Source organism: Panthera tigris, chromosome C2 (genome assembly GCF_018350195.1).
Source record: "Panthera tigris isolate Pti1 chromosome C2, P.tigris_Pti1_mat1.1, whole genome shotgun sequence".
In the NCBI taxonomy this organism is placed as follows: domain Eukaryota; kingdom Metazoa; phylum Chordata; class Mammalia; order Carnivora; family Felidae; genus Panthera; species Panthera tigris.
The window spans coordinates 11,435,374-11,461,218 of NC_056668.1; the positions used below are offsets into that span (position 1 = coordinate 11,435,374).

At 38.9% G+C, this 25,845-nt stretch overlaps 1 protein-coding gene across 7 annotated transcripts in view; it reads right to left on the bottom strand.

Moving 5' to 3' along the window:
• Positions 1–25,845, bottom strand: part of ITSN1 (intersectin 1) — a 217,486-nt gene that overhangs the window by 93,442 nt on the left and 98,199 nt on the right. For all 7 annotated transcript variants that reach the window (XR_006207652.1, XM_042956710.1, XM_042956707.1 and 4 more), the window contains exons 9-16: positions 23,765–23,828; positions 20,965–21,102; positions 18,973–19,088; positions 11,878–12,140; positions 9,482–9,631; positions 8,723–8,863; positions 2,236–2,323; positions 1,958–2,097 (exon numbers count right to left, since the gene is read on the bottom strand). Coding sequence is in view for 6 of the 7 variants with exons in the window: in XM_042956710.1 (XP_042812644.1) it covers positions 1,958–2,097; positions 2,236–2,323; positions 8,723–8,863; positions 9,482–9,631; positions 11,878–12,140; positions 18,973–19,088; positions 20,965–21,102; positions 23,765–23,828 (1,100 nt within the window). In the remaining variant the exon portion in view is untranslated. The remainder of the gene's footprint in view (positions 1–1,957; positions 2,098–2,235; positions 2,324–8,722; positions 8,864–9,481; positions 9,632–11,877; positions 12,141–18,972; positions 19,089–20,964; positions 21,103–23,764; positions 23,829–25,845) is intronic.

The following is a 25,845-nucleotide window of genomic DNA, read 5'->3' on the forward strand; positions in this document are numbered from 1 at the left end:
CATCATACAAGAGTTATAGTTACTAAAGAATACATGCTCTAAAGTCAGGGAAAAAATGCTTCATATTTTCCAATGTGACTACAACAAAGAAAAGTAGGCAGGAGATACTCAAGAGACGAAGTCTTAAATCTGCCTCTGGAGTTGTCTCAATCAAATTATAAATCTTTTGATTGTTCGATTTAACTGTTTCTGTTGTGGTTTCACCAGGCATGAGAGGAATACTAGAAATAATAACCGTAAGGCAATAAAACATATTTGTCGAGTTCTCCAAATCAGTTGTTAAATAAAACAGTAAAGCTATACTGGCCTGTAATTTTTTTACTCTCTACACTAAAGTTAATAATGGAAAACCAAAATAAAAATGAAGACAGAAAGAAATGTTCTTATTTTAAAAATGAGTATATTTGGGAAAAGGAATAAAATGGGATAAAGGGCTAAAGTTAGATTTTGTATCAGCAACTCTAACAGTAAAGGCAGCATCAATCAAACACAGTAACAGGGACTCAGTGATGGCAACAGCAATTCAACGGCCAAAATGATCCATAAATAGACTCGGCATTTGGGAAAAAATCATCCACTGCAGGGTCATCCTCTAATACATGAACTTTGTTTTGGGAGTCCAATTTCTAGAGAAAGGAATCCTAAGATCAAGGCAGAAATCTGGACTACTGCCTGGGGTTCAGAAGATACCTGAATATTTAACAGTTTATATTCTAAGAGACTATTAAAAAGCACTGTAATCATATTCTTTTTGCTTGAAATAGTGACAAGTTACAGTGAGAGTTAATGTGAGCATTTTTATTGGGCTTATTCTAGAGAGGGAGAACTTACAGCTCTACTCCCAGTACTTATATACGCACAAGTATGGAACATACATATAGACCCCCACACACAAGTACATATTCTGTGTAAGAATCAAAGCAAAGGAAAACACTCAGTTGGTTGAGAAAAGTTCATTACCTATTACTCTGGGGAGGCGGGGGTGAGGGGGAGACGCAAATACTTCAGACTCAGATGTCTGAACAATATGGCTTAGAATCTCATTCCAAAGGCCAACTAAAATCTTAAATAGTCTTCCTGGTTTTTTTCCCTCTTTTTAATAATAAAGGAGTTTTACTTTTTCCTAGTGCCAAAAGCAAAATCAGAATTAAGTATAAAGGATTTTGAGATGGGAAATGAAAATGGAAAGTATGGTCCATTTATTATGAGAACATAATTGACTAAAAATTCCAGTATTTACTTAAATCTACAGTATATGCTCATTGTTGGTAGGAAATTAACTGCTTTGCACTCTGGTTTTCTTGTAAAAGTTAACAGTCTTAAGATGATAAAACTGAAGTTAAATCAAAGGCACCAATCACAAGTAGGCTGTCATAACCACTTTTACATTCCTTAAGCGCTTTGGCATTTTCCTAAATTCTATGATGTAAACGTGACAGAACCACTACCATTTCTGCCACAGGGGCAAAAGCCATTACTCCATCAAATAATAACACTTTAAAATGTGAGGTAACAAAATAAAGACTCCCATTCAAGGACAATCTTGAAGGTAAGAAGTGGCAGAACAATTCGTAGTTTTCAAAGGGAAAACAATCCCTTTCTAGTCATCTTCAAAGAACAAAAGACAGACTCTTTTGGAGCCTAGCTTCTGGACTCCGACTTGATGTAGTGAGCAACAGACAAAAGGATAGAGATGTATAAAAATGTAATTCAGGTTGAAGACAGGTGTCATGTGGGGGCCCCTCCCTCAGCTTTCATTTACAAACACCAAATTCATCTTTATATGTTAAAGAGACAAGTCCAATTCAGATTGCAGGGTAAGTATGAAGGCTTTCAGGAAGGCGGACAAACCAGCACAATAAATTTTTCTACCTGGGATTAAATATCAACTAATCATCTGGCCAGTTAGGAAAATTAAAGGGTAGGACGTAGATGTAGGAACACAATGGATAGTTACCTTCAGCTGATTATTGAAAATATCAATCTCCTGTAGTTTTGACCTGGTTTCTTTCTCAACTTCATCCAGTTGGTCTCGGAGCTGCTGACGAGCCACTTCTTTTGCTTCTAACGCTCTTTTGAGTGTCAGAAGTGAATCTCCTATTTTAGAAAAACATGGCAAGGTAAGAAAAGCAAACTGGCAGTGAGGAAAACGCGTTTTAAATGGTCTCATTACACCGGAGGAAATTCTTACCATTAGGAAAGGATAAAGGCCAATTTGAAAAAGAAAACACCTACTGTGTAAACTGTTTTGCTGAACTTGTTTTAATTGGTCATTGAGTATCTGTTTCTCTGGGATAAGTCTTCCAAGCATTTGCTGAGCCTCCTAGGAGAGAAGGAGGAAAACAACAATGAAATGACAAGGAAACCTACGAAACCTATGTTCTGGCCAAGCAGACAGAACTCTGTTTTCTCATCTCTCAAAGATTCATCTAATCTCATCCCCAAATCCTTTATGTTGAAACTGCATCTAATCAGTCAGGGCAGCGCCTGCTTTCTTGCCAAGCAATTAACTATTTGCCAAATGCTTTTCACTAAAATAAAGCTAAGACAGTTATGGCTCTCTTGACATTTCTTAAATTTTTGTTGACTTACTGTCTATTTATAAGCTTGAAAAAAAGTACTCTAAGTACAACTCAGCAGAGAAAACTGAAAGGAATGATCTCTCCCTTGCACTGGGATCAAATGTAAATACAGGGACCTTGTTTGTAAACTGACTCAGTGGTTTGAACAGGAACGACTCTATTCTGAACTTGGATATTTCACAGGGCTGAAGTGAGGTTTACCATACACCCGAAGATGGAAACACACATCAAAATGACATTCCTAACAACAGAATCTTGGCTGCCATATATGTTTTCCAACCACTGAGGATGGACCTACAATTTTAAACAGGTACACGAAAGTCTTGAACCAACTATTTTTTAACTGATATAAGAAAAAAGCTAACCCCACTCAAAGGCCATTTGAGTTTTTGTGGATGACCCATTAAGCACTGGAGTTGCTTTTCAACTGAAATTATCCTATGTCGTTTCTACACATTTCAGTAAATGACAGCCTTTCCAGCACAGAATAACAAATAGTTGATGTTCATTTTTACCTTGAGCACTGGGTGTTGTAAGTGATAAATGACTAAATTCTACATCTGAAACTAACATTACACATATGTTAACTAACTGGAATTTAAATGAAAACTTGAAAATAAAATCTCTTTGCATTGAATTTTGGTATCAAAAAATAAAAATGCCTTAATTGAAAATCTTCATCACAGGCTAAGGAGCAGTCTTTTTGGAACAACCATCCTAAGATACAGACTGGCTTATATACAATAAATTTCTGTGTGCTCCAAGTCTGAATAGTAGAGAGATTTAGCTCAACAGAGAGGATCTGGAAGCATCTTCTCATATGAATAATCCATATCCCTTTCCCCAAATCTGGACAAAAAAGAATATACAATTCAGACTGTTTCCCCAGAAAGGGCCAGCCAACTGAGTTTCTCCTATTCTCCTCCCTCAACTGAGGAAAGGCCCTTTACTTTACCCAATCCCAAAGTTTCTTTCCTGAACCAAGATAAACAATGATGCATCAAGATAAAGCCTAGCTCGGATCAGAGACTATTTTACTTATATCAACATCACTTTTAAATGCCAACCTAAGTTTCTGAAATAAGTCAAACTAATATGAAGGGCCACCTGACTCAGCTACATAGCAAATATTTGCTAATTTCCAGTAAGGAAAGGGAACCAACATCTCATAACCTGTGATATACAAGGCCTACTTCAAACCATGTGTTATTTTCCACTTCACTACTTTTTCAGGAACCCTGATTTGTATTTTATTATCAATAAGTGAACATACTAAGTGTCAAACTTCAATAATAAAAATGTGTTTGGTCACAGAGCATTTGGTGAGATAATAAACACATGGCCTTCACTCCTAAATTTTCCAAAAGAATATTTTATGAAACTTCTCACAGTTAATGAAAGACATATATAAAAAAAAGTTACCATATAGAAGTATATACTTTTAAAAGTTACATGCATTTTTTAATATGTTCAAACAACTTCTAGCAGTGGACATCTGATACTATTTACATTGTATGTCATATCCTAATATCTCAAATCGATTAGGACTTCATAGTACATGAAAAAATAACTGACAGAACTGGGAAGAAAATGGAAAAATTTATAATGCTAGAGCTTTCAACACCCTTCTTGCAACAGCTGGAAGACGTCACAAAATCAGTAAGGACAGAGAAAACACAAAAACCACCATGAATCAATTTGCTCTGATTGACGTTTATGGGACACTCCACCCAACTACAACAGAGTGCACATTCTTTACAAGTGCACATAAAATAATCACCAACATAGATCATATGCTGAGTCATAAAATAAGTCACTGTAAACTCAAAAAGATTAAAAAGAATTGAAATTATACATACTATGTTCACAGTTTATAATATAAATAAATCAGAAATCAGCACAATATATGGGAAACAATCCAAATATCTGGAAACTAAACAGCATAATCCTAAATAAAGAAGAAATTACCAAGGAAATAAAAAGGCTTTTGAATTGAATGAATATGAAAACACATTAAAAATTTGTGAAATATGGCTATGATAATGCTTAGAAGGAAATTTATACCTTAAAATGTTTATATCAAAAATGAAAAAAGGTTCAAGTTCAGTAATCTAAGCTTCCTTTTTATGAAGCTAGAAAAAAAGGAAATTATAGCCAAAATAAGTAGGTGGAAGGAAATAATAAAGAGTATAAGTAAATGAAACAGAAAACAGATAAACCATAAAGAAAAATCAACACAACCAAAAGCTTATTTCAAAAAAAATCAATGAAACCAATAAACTTCTAGTTAGATTGATGGAGAAGAGGAGGATGAGAAAGGAAAGAAAGGGAAAAAGGAAAAATCGGAAGGGGTAGAGAAGATACAAATTCCCATGATCAGGAACGAAAGAAGTGACATCACTATAGATACTACAGACTTGCAAAGAATAAGAAAATATTATAAAACAACTTTATACAAATGAATTTGACAACTTGGATGAAACGAAAAAAATCACTGAAAGATACAAATCATTAGACTCAAGATGAAACAGAAAATGTAAATACCCCTATATTTATTAAATACATTTTGCAATTAAAAGTCCTACCACAAGGGGCGCCTGGGTGGCTCAGTCAGTTGAGTGTTCAACTCATGATTTTGGCTCAGGTCATGATCCCAGGGTCCTGGGATACAGTCCCAAGTTGGGCTCTTTGCTGAGTGTGGAGCCTGCCTGAGATTCTCTCTCTCCCTCTGCCCCCTCCCCAGCTCTCTCTTTCTAAAATAAAAGTCAAAAAAAAAAAAAAAAAAAGAAAGAAAGAAAGAAAGAAAGAAAGAAAGAAAAAGACTCCAGGCCCAGATGATTTATTTCACTGATGAATGAAAAACTTAAAGAAAAGACACCATTTCAACACAAACTTTTTTAGAAAATAGAGGAAAGAATACTCTCCAACTATTTTCTCATTTATTAACCTGATAACAAAACTAGGTAAGGATATTACAAGAAAACTATAAACCAATATCTTTCATGAACTTAAGTGAAAGATAGTAATAGCAAATTGAATCAAGTTAAATATTTTTTTAAATGCCAATACACCATGACCAAATATGGTTTTATCTCAGGAATAGAAGCTTGGTTTAACATTCAAATTTTAATCAACATAAATCACCATATGAACAAAATAAAGGAGAAAAAACATGTGAACATCTCAGTAGATGCAGAAAAAAAAAGTTATGAGCGAATTCAACACCCATTCATGACTAAAACTCTCAGCAAAAAAGGAACAGGAAGGAAGTCCCTCAACTTGATAAAGGGAATCTAACAAAAACACCTATAGTGAACATCATACTTAATAGTCAGAAATTGAATGCTTTCCCCTTAAGATGGAGACTCTCACCACTTCTATTTAACATAGTACTAGAGGCTGTGATCAGTGCATTTAAGATGAAGAAATAAAAAGTACATAGGTTAGAAAGGAAGCAATAAAGCTGTCTCTATTCACAGACCATATATTTTATACATAGGAACTCTAAGGAAGCCGAAAATGAGTTAAGCAATATTGTAGATATAAGGTTGACACATAAAAATTCTGTCTCTATATACTGGCATCAATTGGAAACTGAAGTAAAAATATGCAATATACAATAGAGTCAAAAAACCACAAAACAGGGATAAACTTTGTGAAATATACACAAAACGTATACATTGAAAACTATAATATAACCTGAATAAAATCGAGAAATATAGCATAAGACTCAATATTGTTAAGATGTCAATTCTTCCCAAATTGATCTACAAATTCAATGAAACACCAATCAAAATTCTAAGTATCTTTTGTAAAAACTGACAACAAATTCTAACACTTACGTGGAAATGTAAAGGATGTAAAATAGCCAAAATAATTTGAAAAAAGAATACTACTGAAGATTTCACATTAATTGATTTTCAACAACCAAGGTAATTCAATAAGGGAAAAGGACAGTGTTTTCTATAAATGTTGCTACAACAATTGGGTATTGGTATGGAAAAAAAAAAGATGAACCTCACCCCTTACTTTACACTTTCATAAAAATCAATGTGAAATGGATTACAGATTTAAACATAAAAGAGAAAACTGTAAAAATTCTGGAAGAAAACGTTAAGAGAAAATGTCTGCAACCTTGGGATGGCCAAAGATTTCTTAGAACACAAAAAAACGTAAACCATAAAAGAAAAAATTAATAAACTGAACTTCCCGACAACTTAAAACTTCTCAAAAAACACCATTACAAAAATGGAAGCTACAGGGAAGGTAAAGATATCTGACAAAGGACTTGATACAAAAATATATAAAGAACTCTTTACAGTTCCACAGTAAGGTAAATAACCCAACAAAAAATGGGCAAAAGATCTGTTCACAAAAGACACACACAAGAAGATACATACCAATACACGTATGAAGTGAGGCCCAACACCACTAGCTTTCAGGGATATGCAAATTAAAGCCACATGAGATACTGTGACACATCCATCAGAAATGTTCATTACAAATAATGACAAAGCGAGTGTTGGCCAGGATGAGACACTACTGAAGCACTCACACATGTAAAGTGTAAAATGTAGAAAGTAAAATGGTACAACCACCCTGGAAACACTCTGATGGTCTCCCGTAGGGTTAGCCTATATTTATATGACATGGTAATTCCATTCCTAAAAGCTGATACACAAATAAGAGAAATAAAACATATGTCCACATCAAGACTTGCAAATAAATACCCACTGCAGTTTTATGCATAAAAGTTCCAAACTGGAAAGAACCCAAATGTCAATCAACAGGAAATACTACTTAGGGGTGAAAACGAACAACCTACTGATCTGCTCACAAGTATGGATAAATCTCAAATCATCAGGCTGAGATAAGTCACAAACCTCAAAAATGATCATCTTTCATGATCACAAGCAGAACAGCATCTACATGAATTTGACATCCCCTGCCCCCAGTTCAACAAGTGAAACCAAACCAGGTGATATTTATTATGCAACTTGGTGGTCAACTCTGGATACCTAATAAACGGAAGCAGAACTGTTGATAGCATTCCATTATGTCCCCGACTATTCAGTATAATTCTCTCTCATACTCCCGTTAAAATACTGAGCCGCACTCCCTTATTGTCATGATCACGGTAAAGTCAAAGTCTCATGAATGAACTACATGTCCCAGGTGATCCAGTCCCTGCCTGCTCCAACCACAGCGGCCTCCTTGCTGTAAGCACATCCCAAACACGGGCTATAGCCTCACAGCTCTCACACTGCTGTCTCCGTACCTACAGCTCGTTCTGCCAGAAAGCCACACAGCTTAACCGCTTCTCTCTTTCAAGTCTTTGCTCAAATGGACCCTTACAGGGAAGCCTGTCCTGACCACCTAATTTAAAAAACTGCCCTTGCAGGTGCCTGGCTGGCTCAGTCGGTGGAATGTACGACTCTTGATCCTGGGGTTTTGAGTTCAAGCCCCACCTCGGGTGTAGCGATTACTTGAAATAAAATAAAATAAAATAATTTTTGTTGTATTGTACTATTGTATTTTTATTGAGAGTGTGTGAGTGGGGGAGAGGGGTGGAGGGGGGAAGGAGAGACCGAGAAAGAGAAAGAGAATCTTAAGCAGGTTCCATGCTTAGTAAAGAGCCTGATGAGGGCTTGATCCCACAACCTTGGGATCATGACCTGAGCCAAAATCAAGAGTCGGACACTCAAACCAACTAAGCCAATCCAGGTACCCCAAAAATAAAATCTTACAAAAAAATAATAAATAACTGCCCTCCTTCTCTCCAGGACTCTGTTTCCTACTCACTCTCATACTCTAAGAGTACACACTTGACTTCTTTTGTCAGTGTCCTGCCCTGCAGATAGAAGGTAAGCTCCGTGAAGGGGGGGCTCTCATGTCCGCTCACTGCTGGACCCTCAGCGCCTCTGAGAGCGTCTGGCCTGGCACGCAGCAATGCTCAGCAAGCATGTTGAGTTTGTTTCCTTGACAGCCTCCTTTTCAGACTAGGGCTTTGTCAACTTCGTATTTGCTTCCCAGAGCCCAGTACCTCATGGAGGCTGGGTGCTTGTAGGAATAAATGAGTGAAATGAATCAGAGGAAAAGCAGGGAAAGCCAAAAAGCTGTTAAGGGATGTGTTTTCTCACCTGTAACTGTTGCTGTAGATGGGTGATTTCTGCAATCCTCAACTCTCTGGATTTGTTCGTACTCTCAATTTCTTGCCTTTGGGTGGTCAATCGACATCTGATATCTTGAAGTTTTCCTTCTAGTTGATGCTTTTTATCATTCTTTAACACATGAAAAATTATTATTATTATTACCATTTTTAATGGTTCAGTGTTACTGTACAGCTGACCCTTGAACAACACGAGGGTGAACTCCAGGGGTCCACATACACACGGATTTTTTTCGATAAATAACAGTACAGTACTGGGGTGCCTGGGTGGCTCAGTCGGTTAAGCGTCCTACTCTTGGTTTGGGCTCAGGCCATGATCTCATGGTTTCACGAGTTTGAGGCCCACATCGGGCTCCAAGTTGACAGTGCAGAGCCTGCATGGGATTCTCTATCTCCCGCTCTCTCTGTCCTTCCCTCACTGCGCTGTCTCTCTCAAAATAAATGAAGTTAAAAAAAATGTTTTTAAATAACAGTACAGTACTGTAAATGCATTTTCTCCTCTTTATGATTTTCTCAACATTTTCTTTTCTCTAGCTTACTTTATTAAAAGAATGCAGTATATGATAAATATAACATATGAAATATGTGTTAATCAACTATTTGTGTGATCAGTAAGGCTTCCAGTCAACAGTAGGCTACTAGTAGTTATGTGTTAGGGGAGTCAGGAGTTACAGAGTTCTGACTGCGCAGGGTCAACTGTATTCCCAAAGCATAATCAAACTTCACTCACTAGAGCTTCTAATTCAAATTCCAGAGTCTTTTTCTTTGCTTTCAGTACAACTATGTCTTCTTGTTCTTTGTTTCTTTGATTGAGTAGTTCTTGTCTTCGATTCCGTTCCCATTCAAGTTGTCGTTGCCTTTCAAGTTCTCGTTTTGCAGCCTGTGACATTTACAAACAGACAGCTTACTAACTTTTTAGTTCTTACATTATACAATGTCTCTTAATAAACATAACATCTAGGAAGTCTTTTCTTTCAGGGATAAAATGTTACACACTGCAAGAAATTCTATTACAAAATGGCAAAACAAAATTTATACAAATGTAGTATTCCTTCTATGGAAAAAAAAAAAAGAATATTTAGAAAGGCTATTAGATAAAATGAGGACAGGATTCATGTCATCGTTGCCATTTGATTGTGCCTTCAAGAGTGCTTGAAGTAAAAAAAAAAAAAAAAAAAAAAAAAAAAAAAAAAAGAGTGCTTGAAGTGATAAAAAAAAAAAAATAACCTTTCTTCCTTATTTACTGACTCATGGAGGGTAAGGAAAAATCTAGTAAAATCAAAATCCAAACCCCTAGAACAAAAAGAAAAAACAAGAAATATCCCCCCAAAACAAAACTTTCTTCTACCCAAAAAGAAATTATTTACCTCAAGTCTTAAAATTTGTTGCCCTCCAGCCCCCTAATCATTCATCTTCTTTTACCACAGAAGCTTCTGTAATTTCTGTGGCAACGTCAGCCCTCCTCAGAGCTGACTCTGATGGCTGCTGGGTAAAGAGCACCTGGCACTCTTTACTGTAATTGCTACTTACTCCAACTACCCTTTTACAGGCCAGAGGACAGGTGGAATACTAGCCGTCAGTATATCTCTAGGGACTATCAATGCCTGGTACCTGGTAAATGCCTATTAAATAGTTCTTAATAAATACTCTAAGGTGTCTTGGGAAAAAAACAAAACAAAACACGGAGGAAAGGAAGGCATTGAGTCCTTTGGCTGTCCATTCTGGAAATTAAAACCCTGTTGGTATCTGTGTGTCTCTGCCTGAACAGAGGCTTACTGCCCTAAATTTTCTGAAGCAATAAAAGGAGATGAAACCAAAGTATTGTGTTTTTATAAAGGAAAATCTCCCATCTATAAAACAGATTTCATTCACACAAAAGAATCATGGCATTGCCTCAGTAGCAATGTGCTTAACTGGAAATTCGGACAAAAGACTGGCTTAGCCCTTATCCAGTATGGCACCAAATTGATGAGGCCTTCCATCCAATATATTGAAGATTTCCCACACACGTTTTTTTAAAGTGGAAAAAAAAGGGCACAGACAATATAATTAGTATGAGATCATTACAGGGCTTTAAAAAAAAAATTGCACTAAATCCCCAACCTCTCCAACCATATAACCTTTTATATTGCTACATACATTTTTAAATGCAGAGAAGAAAGTCTGAAAAATTCTCAACAAATATCAGTGGTTTTTGTTAAGAGACTGAATTATCAAAAGCTTGAGTGTAAATATTTTTATATATATATGTGTATATATACATATAGTTATAAATATATGTATAAATAAATATATAAATATAAATAGTTATAAATACATATATAAATATATGTAAATATAAATATATGTATAAATAATTTTAGTTTTTATTTATTTTGAGAGCGTGCAAATGTAAATGGGGTAGGGGGAGGGAGGGAGGGAGGGAGGGAGGGAGAGAGAGAGAGAGAGAGAGAGAGAGAGAGAGAGAGGGAACCCCAAGCAGGCTCTGTACTGTCAGCACAGCACCCGAAGGGGGGTGCCCAATCTCATGAACCACGAGATGGTGACTGGAACTGAAAGCAAGAGTTGGGCCCTTAACCGACTGAGCCACCCAGGCGCCCCTTGAGTGTGAATGTTCTTAGCAGCATTATTCATAATAGTCAAAAAAGTTGAAAACAACTCAAATGTCCATCAATTGATGAATGGATAAATATAATGTGGTACATCCGTGTACTGGAGTATTATCCGGTCATAAAAAGGAATAAAGTATTGATTCACGCTGCAACTTGGGACTTGAAAACAAGCTAAGTGGAAGCCAGACACAGAAGGGCACATGGTATATGATCCCACTTGTGAAATGCCCACAACAGGCCAACCTGTGGACACAGAAAACAAATGAATGAGTGGCTGTTAAGGGCAGGGAGAGGCGGATGGGGAGTAACTGCTTAATGGGGAAGAGAGTTCTTCTTGGGGTGAGGAACGTGCTCTGGAATCAGACAGAGGTCAGGGTCACACAGCTTGGTGAACATACTAAAAGTACACAACGTGAAAGGAAGGAGACTGTGTTAACCTGCCACCTGACCAATTAAGAGAGAAGGGGAGCAAGCCACAGGCGCTAACTGTGGGGGTGGCTTCGTGGCTCCTTACCTCCCGTCTCTCGATTTCCTTCCTCCTCTCCTCCTCTCTCTGCCGTTCTAGTTCCCGCTGCTTTTCCAGTTGCTTCTCCAGCTCCAGTTGTCTCTTGCGCTCCTGCTCCTGGCGCTCCCGCTCTTTCCTCTCCTGCTCCGCGCGCTCGAGCTGGGCCAGGCGCTCCTGCTCTTTGCGCTGCTGTTCCAGGAGAGCCTGCCTCCGCTTTTCCAGTTCCAGGTTGCCACGCTCAAAATTCTCACGCTTCTTATCCTCAAATGTTACTTTAAAACGAGAAGCAGAGAAACTATGAAAAGTCATGATTTTCAACACTACTTTCGAAGGAAACGTTCGGTGGCACATTTGAAATCTGTAGTATAAATGCGAACCAGAACTCCCCAAGTTTCCTTCCTGCCTGTGCCCGCATTAATAACCACGAGGACACTAAATACCTTTTGGACCCAAGAACTTGATTCAGTAAAGTAAACTGCAGGATACAAAAGCAATATACAGAAATTAGTTGCATTTCTATACAGTACCAATAATTAGCCAATAGAAGGAGAAATTAAGAAAACAATCCCATTCATGATGGCATCAAAAAGAATACCGAGGAACAGATTAAAAAAATTTTTTTTTTATTTTTTTTTTTTTTAAATTTTTTTTAACGTTTATTTATTTTTGAGACAGAGAGAGACAGAGCATGAATGGGGGAGGGTCAGAGAGAGAGGGAGGCACAGAATCTGAAACGGGCTCCAGGCTCTGAGCTGTCAGCACAGAGCCCGACGCGGGGCTCGAACTCACGGACCGTGAGATCATGACCTGAGCCGAAGTCGGACGCTTAACCGACTGAGCCACCCAGGCGCCCCAAAAAATTTTTTTAATTTAATGTTTATTTATTTTGAGATAGAGAGAGAGAGAGAGCGCGCACAAGAAGGGGAGGGGCAGAGAGAGAGGGAGACACAGAATCTGAAGCAGGTTCCAGGCTCTGAGCTGTCAGCACAGAGCCGTACGTGGGGCTAGAATTCACAAGTGTGAGATCATGACCTGAGCCGAAGTCATAACGGACGCTCAACCAACTGAGCCACCCAGGCGCCCCTTTTTAAAAAAAATTTTTTTGGGGGGGGGGGCGCCTGGGTGGCTCAGTCGGTTAAGCGTCCGACTTCGGCTCAGGTCACAATCTCACAGTTCGTGGGTTTGAGCCCCGCATCGGGCTCTGTGCTGACAGCTCAGAGCCTGGAGCTTCGGATTCTGTGTCTCCCTCTTTCTCTGCCCCTCCCCCACTCACTCTCTGTCTCTGTCTCTCCCCCCCCCTCAAAAATTGAATAAAACATTAACAAAAAGTTAAAAAAATTTTTTTTTAATTTAATGTTTCTTTATTTTGAGAGAGAGAGAGAGACTCAGTCCTAGGAATAAATTTAACCAAGAAGGTGAAAGACTCGTACACTGAAAACTATAAGACACTGATGCAAGAAACAAAAGACATAATTCAGTGGAAAAGTATTCCATGATCAGAATTGGATTGGAAAAATTAATATTGTTAAAATGTCCATATTACACAAAGCAACCTTCAAATTCAATGCAGTTCCTATCAAAATTCCAACAGCATTTTTCACAGAACTAGAATAATTCTAAAATTTATATGGAACCACAAAAGACCCTCAATAGCCAAAGCAGACTTGAGGGAAAGAAGAACAAAGTTGGAGGTATCGTGCTCCCTGATTTCAAACTATACTACAAGGCTATAGTAATCAAAGCAGTATTATTGGCATAAAAACAGGCACAGATCAACGGAACAGAATAGAGCCCAGGAACAAACCCACACTTATATGGTCAACTAATTTACAACAAATAAAACAAAAATACATAATGGAGAAAGAAAAGTCTCCTCAATAAATGGTGCTAGAAAACTGCCACATGCAAAAGAATGAAACTGGACCACTCTTGCAGGGAACAAGCTTAGGAATTCCCTGAGCCTGCACTGATGGGTTAACAAGGCATAAAGAATTAGAAAGCCATAGGATGAACACACCCAAGTTTGGGTAAACAAGAGTAGGTAAATAAGATTAGGTAAAGGGGGCAAAGGTCCCCAGTAAAGGGCAAAGGTATAGGACAATAGCAGAAAGCTGCTTTCACAAGAAGGAAGGACCAATTAGGTAAACAGGTAAATAGAGCCATAGACCACAGCAGGGCCAGTTGCCCAGAGTGGAGCTAATTAGCAAAAGAAAGATGTCTCGTTGACCCTGAAGTAGCATGCTCTGTCTTTCTTGTCACCTTGGCTAGTTTAGGTAAACAGAGGTGCGGCCTCATGTTTGCTGTAAACAACCTTCCACCCTGCACCAGAATCTTGTCTTGTATTGACCCAAACCCCTAACACCGCATATCTCCCAAACCCCCTCTTCCCCATGCCCATGAGCCCATGAGTTAAAGTTCATGGTTTCACTGACAGTCTGTCCATGCCCATCACACTAGTAAGCATTCTGATCCTAATAAAAAAGGGAGGAAGGACCCTTACTCAGGGCTTTTGTCTCCTCCTGGGTATTAGCCTCTCCCACATTTTCAATCCTGAGTCCCACTCTCTTGCTGGACAAGAGAGAACTCCAGACCTAGAGTCTACAACACACTCTCTTCTTACACCATATGTAAAAATTAGCTCAAAACAGATTAAAGACTTGAATGCAGGCCTAAAAGCATGAAACTCCTATCAGAAACATCACTGACTAGGCTCACTGACATGACTCATGGAACACTGCTTTCTGGAACTGATTCCAAAGGCAAGAATAATGAAAGAAAAAACAAATGGGATTATATCAAACTACAAAGCTTCTGCACAGTGAAGGAGACTATCAACAAAATAAAAACACAACCTTTGGAATGAGAGAAGATATTTGCAAATCACGTATCTATAATGGGCTAGTATCTAAAATATATAAAAAAACTCATACAACGCAACATAAAACAATCTGATTAAAAAATAGAGCAGAAGATCTGAGTAGACATTTTTGCAAAGAAGCTGTACAGATGGTCAACAGGCACATGAGGAGATGCTCATCATCATTAATCATCACAGAAATGCGAATCAAAACCACATGAGATGTCATCTCACACCTGTCAAAATGACTATTATCAAAAAGACAAGGAATAACAAGTGTTGGAGAGGTTGTGGAGAATAGGGAACCCTCACACACTGTTGGGAGGAATGTAAATTGGTGTAGCCACTACAGAAGAACAGTACAGAGGTCCCTCAAAAACAAAACAAAACAAAATAAAACAAAACTGCCAGATGACCCACCAATTCCACTTCTGGACATTTACCCAAGAAAACAAAATTATCTATTCAAAAAGATATCTGTATCCCCATGTCATTACAGCATTGTTTGCAATAGCCAAGACATGCAAACAACCTAAGTGTCTCTCGGTGGATGACTGGATAAAGAAAATGCATTATTATTCAGCCATAAAAAAGAAGGAAATCATTTGCAACAACACAGATGGACCTTGAGGGTATTATGCTAAGTAAAACAAGTCAAACAGACATATATCATCTGATTTCACTTATGTATGGAATAAAAACAAAACAAAACTCACAGATATAGAAAGAGAATGGGGGGTTACCAAAGAGAAAGGGAGTTTGGGGGTGGGAGAAAAGAGTGAAGGGAGTCAACTGTATGGTGATGGATGGATGGATGGTAACTGTATGGTGATGGATCACTACGGACTTACCGTAGTGATCACGTTGTAGAGTATGCAAACACTGAATTATGCCGTACACCTGAAACTAATACAGTACTATATACCAACTTTATCTCAATTAAAAAAAAATCCTAAGTTCTTTGCTAACATACTCTCCCCTCCATGACAAATACCACGTCATGGCATTCAAAACACTGAACACCTGTAGAATAATCTTTCTAAAGCTGCAATTCTGTATCACCACCAATCTCCTTTCCTTCCCTGTTTATGCTTTTCCTTCTCCATCACCTTGATTGAGCAACTGACCCCCTGACTTTCCTGTACCATGAATCTTTCCCTCTCTACCTCTCTCTCTTCAGCTTATAACTGTGCTTGTGTTGTGTCTTCTATTCTAACAAGACGATTTCTGAAGGCAGAGGTAGGTAGGTGAGTATTCTACATTTCATAATGAAGAACAAGATGTACCCTAATCACTATGCAGGTCACATTCAGCAAATAATTTTTTCTAATCCATCATTCAGTCTCCTTCTTTGAGAACACCAATTAGGAATTTTAGCCTTATTTCCCAGGCCAATCATTTTTTTCTCTAGTCCTTGCTATCATTCTGTTTATAACCATTTCCTTTTCCTTTAAAAATAAATTCCCAATGTCCCTTCATGTTTTCATGTCCCTTCCTATGTCTTCAGCAGTGTCCATTCAATTTTGTGTTTGCCTCACATGCTCCTCCTTGGAACCGACCCCAGACAGGAGAAGCTCTCAAGGCCTGCCTGTGTAGCACGCCATTCCCATTGTGCCCTATTTTCAGAACTGTCACTTGATACTTGGTCTTGAGATCTGTAACTGTGGGCACCCTTCCTTGGCTTCTTCCCACATTCCTGTTTGGCCTTTGCTGCTTTAGACAGACATTCCTCAGACGTTACAGTTGTGGATTAGAGACCAAACACGGTTAAGTGTGTTTTGGTTTTCTAGTCCTTCTTGCTCCTTTACTGACTGCAGAGGAGGTATATCCGTTTTACTTTGCTACCTTAAAATTGAAAGTCCGCTCAATCACAGAAAGGAAGGAAGTAATAATGATACATGCTACAACATGCATGAATCAAAACTATCATGATACGTGAAAGGCCACTCCCTGTACCAGACCATTTATATGAAATGTCCCAGACAGGTAAATCCCAAGAGGCAGAAAGCAGACTGCTGACTGCCAGGGCTGGGGGAGGGGGGGAAATCAAGAACCACTGCGTATGGAGTTTTCTTTTGGGGTGATGAAAACATCTCAGCACTAGACAGAGCTGATGGCTGCACAACACTGTGAGTATACTGAGCAACACTGTCATGGGCTGAATAACCTGCAGACTTCCTATGCTGAAGTCTAAGCCCTAATGTGATGTTATTTAATCAGGGTTAAGATAAGGTCCTGAGGGTGGGATTAATGGCTTTAACAGAGGAAGAGAGGAAGAGAGAAAAAGAGATTTCTCTCTTCCCATGTGCACACACCAAGGAAAAGTGATATGAGGGCACAAAAAGAAGATCGCCATCTGCACGCCAGAAAGACAGCCTGACCAGGAAGTGAATTGGATGGCATCCTAATGTTGGACTTCCTGGCCTCCAGAACTGTGAGAAATTAATTCACTTCTGCTATTTAAGCCACCTAGACTACTATACTTTATTATGGCAGCCTACCCTGAGACAGCCACTGTACTGTATATTTTTTAATGATCAAATTTCTGTTATGTGAATTTTACCCCAATTTAAAAAAAAACCCTAAAAGTCCCTACACATCTTAGTTCCAATACCTGGCCCTGTTTCTGCTACAGAGGAGGCACATAATAAATGGCTACTCAAAGAATGAATGCATGAACAAAAAACCAATGATGTCACTTCCTGTTCAGAACTCTAAATGAATGTCTACCGACAGGAAAAGAAAATTCCATATTCGAAGGATTCCTGTCCTTATCTGCCTTTGAGACTTCATTCCCATTATTACCAACCTGAAATGTTCTTCCTTCCCACTTGTAATGACCCTATTCATCTCCAGTCTCGACGTGACTGAGACCTCCTGCACAGAGATTTCTACCTCATGCCTTTCCCAGTCTATGCCAACCCACGTAAGTAAGCTGTGCTGTGCATCTATGCTACTGTCTTCAGGACTTTGCCACACTTAGGTACTGCTTTGGTGATTATTTATATGGATGCCCTAAATCCTCAATTCTATTATAACCTTCTTGATGGTACGGACCACACTGTTAACGTTTAAATTCTTCACCGTACTCGACACATAGCTTCACACAAAGAACATTATCAATAAGAAGTTTATCAGTACACAGAAAAAAAATTTAATTTAAAGAGGAAATCGGGAGAGCTAGTGTCCTGAGCAAGCTAGTTAACCACTGAGCACTTTAAATGCAGCTAAATGACACTGAAAAATATAAGAAAATATGAAAATTAATATAGAGAGACTCCATAATAAACTTCATTTGCCTCTTAGTATCAATTATCATCTCATTATCAATAATTCATAGCTGCTCTAGAATATTTTAATAGTGTGATGAGCTTATTATTATAGATGAGGATTTTTAAATTTTATTTATTTGCATATTTTTTTTTAATTTGAGAGTGCAAGCAGGAGAAAGAGGCAGGGGGTGGGGGGTGGGGAGAATCTTAAGCAAGCTCCACACTCAGCACAGAGCCTGACGCGGGGCTCAATCCCAGGACCCTGGGATCGTGACCTGAGCCACAATCAAGAGTTGGAGACTCAACTGAGCCACCCAGGCGCTCCAATGAAGGTGTTTTAAAATAGGTTCTTACTGGGGCGCCTGGGTGGCTCGGTCGGTTAAGCGTCTGACTTCAGCTCAGGTCATGATCTCACAGACCGTGGATGCCCTGCGTCAGGCTCTGGGCTGATGGCTCAGAGCCTGGAGCCTGCTTCCGATTCTGTGTCTCCCTCTCTGTCTGCCCCTCCCCCGCTCATGCTCTGTCTCTCTCTGTCTCAAAAATAAATGTAAAAAAAAAAAAAAAAAAAGGTTCTTACTAAATTTAAAATAGCTTCCTGTTATTAAGGAGTTTCCAATTTTCTTATAACAGTGTGAAAAAATAACAAGAGGCAGTTTTACATCCTATTTCGGCACTGGTGGTACTAAGCAAGCACTGTAAAGGTTTACCAACTTCGAGTGTTCTATAAATAACAGCTATAAAATTTTTGTTTGCTGGTAAATAATCAGATTTCAGTTTAAAAGTAGCCAAGTACATAATGTTCTTATTTCTCTACCTATAGTCAAATCCAAGACATGTTAAAAGTGTCTCCTTTCTAAGGTCAGTTAAGGGAATACAGCAAGAATGTCAGAAGCTACATTTCTTTTTACCCCCGTCTTTGCCTTAGAGGCGGAAAACCTCTAATATGATGTAACTGAAATGGAAAGACTGCCTTACCGGGCAATTTCTTCTCTAGCTGTTGTTGCTCATCTTCTAAAACTGGCTCCTCTGGTAACCTCTGATCTACTGCCGTTGAGCTGATGACAGATATACCACTGCCAGATCGAACTCGTCTGCAATTGGGGAAACAAAGCAAAAAAAAAAAAAAATGGATTCACACAAAGCCGTCTAGGTAGCACCGAGCCAACGGTGGAAAAGAGTTTTTAAAGATGATGCCACATCATGGAGAAAATCTCATGTATCGTGAGGAAAAGATAAAGATCTGGTCCTGTTTACAAAGAGCTTTTTAAAAATGAGTACGTGAATGCTACCGGAGGCTGAGTGCCAAGCTTATCTGGATATTTAGAATTATCACCTAAATCAGGGCAATTGCGAAGGGCTGAATTAGTGAATAATCATCGAGTGTCTAATCTTTAATTATTGTGATTATTATTAATTCAGTGTAGGCATCGAGTGTCTAGAACGGTGCCTGGGTCCACAATCAAGAGTTCACTGTTGTTACCATTACCCTTTTACGGAACATTAAATCCTTCAAGGAAGATTAGCAGCTCAGCTGAATGGAAGCCTCTCTCTTCCCCTTACAAAATCTTTTTTTCCATTTTATCTCATAATAAACACATGAAATCTCTACACTTCACAGTCCCTAAAACAAATCACTTAGTTGCCTGATTAGTTTCACCTTAAACCATTAACCTTGCTCTTTGAAACCAATCTACCTTTTTGTTTTAATGCGCTTTTTTTTTTTTTATCAGCTTCCAGCCTTGTGTCTCTTGTGATTTTTGCAACTGTCAGACCTTACAAACCGCCCAACTACCATTTCTTCCTACAGTCAATTTTCTCAGCTCACTCCATGTATGTGCTCACAGCAACGGCACTGTTTCTTTTCCTTTTGTGGGAATTCCTTCCCCTCGGCTTTCCCAGAAAGTCTTATTTGTGTGTGTGTGTGTTTTCTGTTCTTTGTGCTTGTAAGATTTCATGTTTGTCTTCTAAATTAAAGCCTAAAGACATCATTGTCTGGGGGCGCCTGGGTGGCTCAGTCAGTTAAGTGGCTGACTTTGGCTCAGGTTATGATCTCGCGGTCCGTGAGTTCGAGCCCCGCGTCGGGCTCTGTGCTGACAGCTCAGAGCCTGGAGCCTGTTTCAGATTCTGTGTCTCCCTCTCTCTGACTCCCCCCCCCCCCCCCCCGTTCATGCTCTGTCTCTCCCTGTCTCAAAAATAAATAAAACGTTAAAAAAAAGAAAATTTAAAAAAAAAAAAAAAAGACATCGTTGTCCGGGAGGAGAGGTGTGTGTGGTGTGTGTAGGTAGAGGATACCAGTCACTGCAGATCTCTCCAAACTGGACCTTGGTCTACTCTTGATATCTCTACTGAAACTGTGTTTCAGACTAGGATAATTTTCTTTAATTAGCTTCCTGACTATAATTTCTACATTGCCAGTATTTTGTTGCCTATCCAATGTATAGAATTCACAGGCAGAATTTCCCTGCCTTCTTTCCTCTTATTTTTTTTTTTGGGGGGGGGAGGAAGGGGCAGAGAGAGAGGAAGAGAGAGAGAAGCCCAAGCCAGCTCCATGCTCAGCAGGGAGCCTCATGTGGGACTCAATCCCACAACCATGAGATCATGACCTGCGCCAAAATCAAGAGTTGGACGCTTAGCCGACTGAGCCACCCAGGCATCCCTCCCTGCCTTGTCGTCCACATACAAGTTATTTTAGTTTTACTTTAACTGCTAACATTTTTGCTGAACTCTGACTATATAGATTGGTACAAAAATCATCCCTCTTTTGGTATTTTACTAATATACTATGAATACTTTAAAGAAAACAGGTCCAAGATCAACACAGGACCTAGATCAGATTTTCTTCACTTCTTGGATATTTCATTTACTTACCAGGAATAAAAATGAGCAAAAGATACGTAGCCAACAAAGCCCCGTTTGAAATTCACATACCAAACACACAGTTTCTTATAAGAGCCAAATGTTCTTTACCTAAAGGAAGGCGGAATGTACTCTGGAGGCAGGACAGGTGGCAGTGGTTGGCCAGACATGGCTACATCGATCAGGTGCATAGCCAGGATAAATTCTTCTGCTGTGAGTTTTCCATCTTGATCAATGTCGGAAAGATTCCTATTCAAAGAAGTTAATTATTTCCTAACTTCACGAAAATGCATGCTTGTTACTATTCATGAGTGATTGAAATGTTCTGTTTTCTTATTCTGACTCTAGGCCAATTGAGTCTCTCTATGCCTCGTCGGTTTATAAAAATAGTGCCTATTTCATAATACTGTTGGAAAGATAAAAATGAGACAATCCATACAGTTGGGATGGCATTCAGCAAATGTTAACTATGATTATAATTATGCTCTTCTCAATCCCTGCCAGCCCATTTAAAATGCATCATACCCACATTTTATGTGTCTTTAAACACTATGCTCGGCAAACTATCAGGTCAGATAGTAAACATTTAAGCTTTCCAAGACACGGTCTCTATCACACTGAATTCTGCCCTTGCAGCAGGAAAGCAGCCGTGGATGATCCATAAACAAATGAGCGGAAAACCTTCTAGAAACAGATGCAGGCCAGGTTCCACCCATTTAGGTTAGTTGGCCTGTGGCTGATCTAGACCCACAGGGGTGGATCCTTATGGCCTTCTGCCTCAGAGTCAAGGGGTTTGCTGCTCCTTAATCTCAAGATCAACGGCCACCTCTCCCCAGAATCGACATGCCCTAAGAGTTAATGACAGTGAACAGATTTTTCCAGCAAGTCCAAGAATGCGATTTTACTTAACAACACCAAAAGAGGATGCCAGACAACAGAGCTGTTCACCAGAATGCGAACAGGACAGATACTGCGTTGGGAAACCGGCTCTGCTGAGGCCATAAATCAAGAAACTCCTCTTAAGTCTAAAACTTCCTTAGGTGGCATACACCGTTTTGGTTTTCAGTTTTAAGGTATAAATGTCCATGCAGTGACATTTGCCCTTTCTAGAGCACAGTTCTGCAAGTTTTGACAGATTCAGTTGTGTAACTGAATTCAGTCAGTTGTGTATCACACCACACGCAATAGTTCCATCACCACCCAAAATTCCCCCAAGTCTCTCAGTCACCCCCTTGCCTTGCCCACAGCCCCTGGCAGCCACTGATCTCTTTTCTGTCCCTCTAGCTTTGTAATTTCCAGATGCCAGGCTCCTGCCAGCTCTGTCTTATCCTCTCCTCCTTCCCATGCCCCATCACCAGCCACTCCTGGGTAAATTCCATTAGAAGGCAGTGGAGTTCTTTTTCCCCCCACTACTTGCCTAAATAATCGCTGCAAACATTTAATTAAAATACCTTTTTGTTGTATAGAAAGGGAATATAATAACACTCTAGCAGGATAAGTCTCAAGTATTTTTTTTAAGAGAGAGCAGGTTATAAGTGAGAAACTTAAGCATTTCAATATATTCCAGTGTCACAAACATACCTAATAAACTGCCAGTCAACCTCCACAAATGTTAGATCTCAAGTTTATATTTCAGAGGGTCCTAGGATACTGGCACATACCCAGACTTAAAGAGATCTGGATGTGTCGTATTAACTGGTCTATTGTGTTTATTAACTGCTCTATTATTATTCGATTGCAAAAGGAAGATCCTTTAACACAAAGCAGAAGGAACCAGGATGGGTGAAGGGACTAGCACTAGAGCGTGACCACTTATGAAGCAACCATATCAATGGGCCCTACGGCAAAATCATGAACCTCACATGTAAGCAATTAAAGCAATTCAAGCTATTAAAAATCATTACAAAATAGCCAGAGACATTTATGTGCCCTCCCTCCTCCGCCCAGTGGAAGTACACAGTAATATCTCTCATGTAGTCTTGCAAAAAAAAAAAAAAAAAAAAAAATCAAACTTGAATTTGATGAGTGGTTCTCATGAGTGGGATGATTTTGTATCCCAGGGACATTTGTCAGTATATGGAGACATCTTTGTCACACCTGGGGATGGGGGTCATGTTACTGGCATCTAGTAGGTAGAGACCAGAGAGTCTACTGAACAACCTATAATACACAGAACAGTCCCCGACAACAAAAAAGTATGGGGCCCAAATGGCCAACAGTGTTAAGTGGAGAAACCTTGCTCTAGATCCAATGACCAATCTACTCACAGGAGTAAATTAACACAAGGATGCAACCATCAAAAGTTAGACTGGAGAAACTATAGGACAAAATATCCGGGTTTTTCTTTTGGGGGGTGAGGGTGGAGAACAAGGGGAAGTTTTTGGAACACTTAAACGTGTCAATGAGTTGATGCAAAATATAGATTTATTTACATCTGGTTTGAACCAATCAACTACAAAAAAATCACAAGTCAGCCTAAGGAATTTGAACACTACCTGATTAACTTAATAAGAATTACTACTGAAAATTTTTTATTCGACTACTGATAATTATAGTCCTCTTAAAAAAAATCCCTTTTGGAGATACAAGCTGAAATATCTGCAGATGAAAATGATATAATCACTGAGATCTGACTTAAAATAACCAGGAAGGAGGAGGGGAGAACCAGGGCAGACACAAGTTGAGACTTACTTAAACTGTGTTAGGAGTTCTTGAGCATTCATTAATCTCTCTGCTTTTGTATTTTTCAAAATCAAAAAGGGGGAAAAGAGAGGTAATCATCACAGCTGATTGGAAAATTAAGCACAATCCCTATGTCCCCATCTATAAATAATCGTATCAATCTGAAGACCCATTAAGCCATACCAACGTAAGCCACTTTATACAAACCAAGGAACTTTTCATTCCTTACCAAATTGAAGCCAGCTGAGCCTGTGGTAAACTTGATTGCATAAGAATAGTTCTTGCTTGGGGACCTAAACAGAATCCGGGGGGGAAAAAAAAATACAAAGATGAATCAGCAAATCTTCACTGTCCAGGAAGACCAGTGTTGTGCACTTAAGCACTCTGCAATCTCTTGCAATCACAGTGCTTTGAACAATATTTGCTATGACCCAAGGGGCTTTTTCAAAAGGAAATTAAGCGCCAATGAAAAGGGGAAAACACACAAAGCACAGCACAGCATCTGGAACATACTCAATAAATTCTTGTTAAATCAATGCTTAATGAGAAAAGAGTATGTAAAAGATTAGTTTCAAAATATAACCTGCCCTTTTGTCCAGACTGCCATCTCTATTTGAATCAGGCTTTTATTTACAAAACTGAAGGCCTCTAAATTCAGTATCTTCTGCCACCGCCTGCTGTCTCCACCGTGACTACTATCAGACACATTTAGAGAAGATTCAGAGAATCTTAGAGAAGGAAGGGACCTTAGAGAGAACAACTCTTGTAACCATTTTATTACACAGTCTTAAAAAAAAAAAAAAAAAAAAAGTGACTTGCTCAAGTCTAATATCACAACCATTTCTGATGTTAGCAATAAAAGAATTCCCGGAATTCCAACTCTGCTCTCAAAATCAGGTCTCAATTCTTAAAATACTTGTAAATATCTGCACCTCTGGCATGAAACTGGCCTTAGATATCAGATGAAGTCTACAGTGGGAAATTCTGAGTGTTAAAATAAACCAGTGTTAGGGAGAGAGAGACAAATATGTCTTCTATCACTGACTCACAAGGTGTGGTCCCAGGACAACCAACGACGGACCAAGGAATTCTAAACCATTATATTGGCAAGATTGCTGTGTATAGATTTTTGCTTTTAGCTATTTCATTTTTCAAATTGGCACCTCATCAAACCCACAAAAATGGATGTGTTTTTACACAGCAAGCAATAGTGGTTAGGGACCTCTGAGAATCACCCCAGTGTGTCAGCACACAAAGTGCCCGAGAACTTGCCATGTGACTTGGGGCCGGCAGGCAGTTTCCCTACTAATTGGACCGAGTTTGCTTTTTTTTTTTTTTTTTTTTTAAATGTTTATTTATTTATTTTTGAGAATGGGGGAGGGGCAGAGAGAGAGGGAGACAGAGGATCACTGTGCTGACAGGAGAGAGCCCAGTGAGCTCGAGCTCACAAACTGTGAGGTCATGATCTGAACCCAAGTCAGATGCATAACCAACTGAGCCACCCAGGCGCCCCATGGACCAAATTTTCTCATTTCAGAGGTCCTTTTCAGATTTACAAGACTGTGCTTCATCAAATAAGAAACTATAACACAGAACTTAGCATAATGCTAACACGTAGAAAGCGCTTACTTAATGGTAGTTAATATTACAGACAATATTCTTTTATTTACATATAAAATATAGGCAGAAAAGCACACATGAACATATACATATGTATTTTTACATGTGCACAGGTTTACAGCTTAATTTTCCAAATTCAAAACGGCCAAGTAAACCATACCCAATTATGAAACAGCACCTCAGAAGCCCTCTCCATCTGCCTTCTAATCATCCCTTCGACCAAGTGAGGCCTAACTTCTAACAGTACAGTGTGACCTTGTTAAATTTGGCCTATTTTACTCAACGTTGCAGAACATTAACCCTAACTGCTGTGTGGTGTATCATTTTGTGAATATGTAATAATCTATGTATCATTCTGTTGATGGGCATTCAGGTAGTTTTCAGTTTGGGGCTTTTTTTCACTTGTTTTTTAGAACAGTGAGCATTCTAAGTTTTGGCAAAACAGATGTACACATTCCTGCTGGATGAGTGTGTGTGTGCGTGTGTGTGTGCGCTTGTGTATGTGTGTGTGCACGTGTACTGAGAGTATCTAAGAATACAATCCTAAGAAGCAATCTTTACTGAATTAATGTGAAAGCTCTAAAAAGTTTGTGGGATATGAGGAAAGTACACTGATCATTTTGTTTAGTCTTTAATATTGTACTTAGCATGCTGGAACACGAAATTAGCAAAACTTTAGTGAATGCTTTA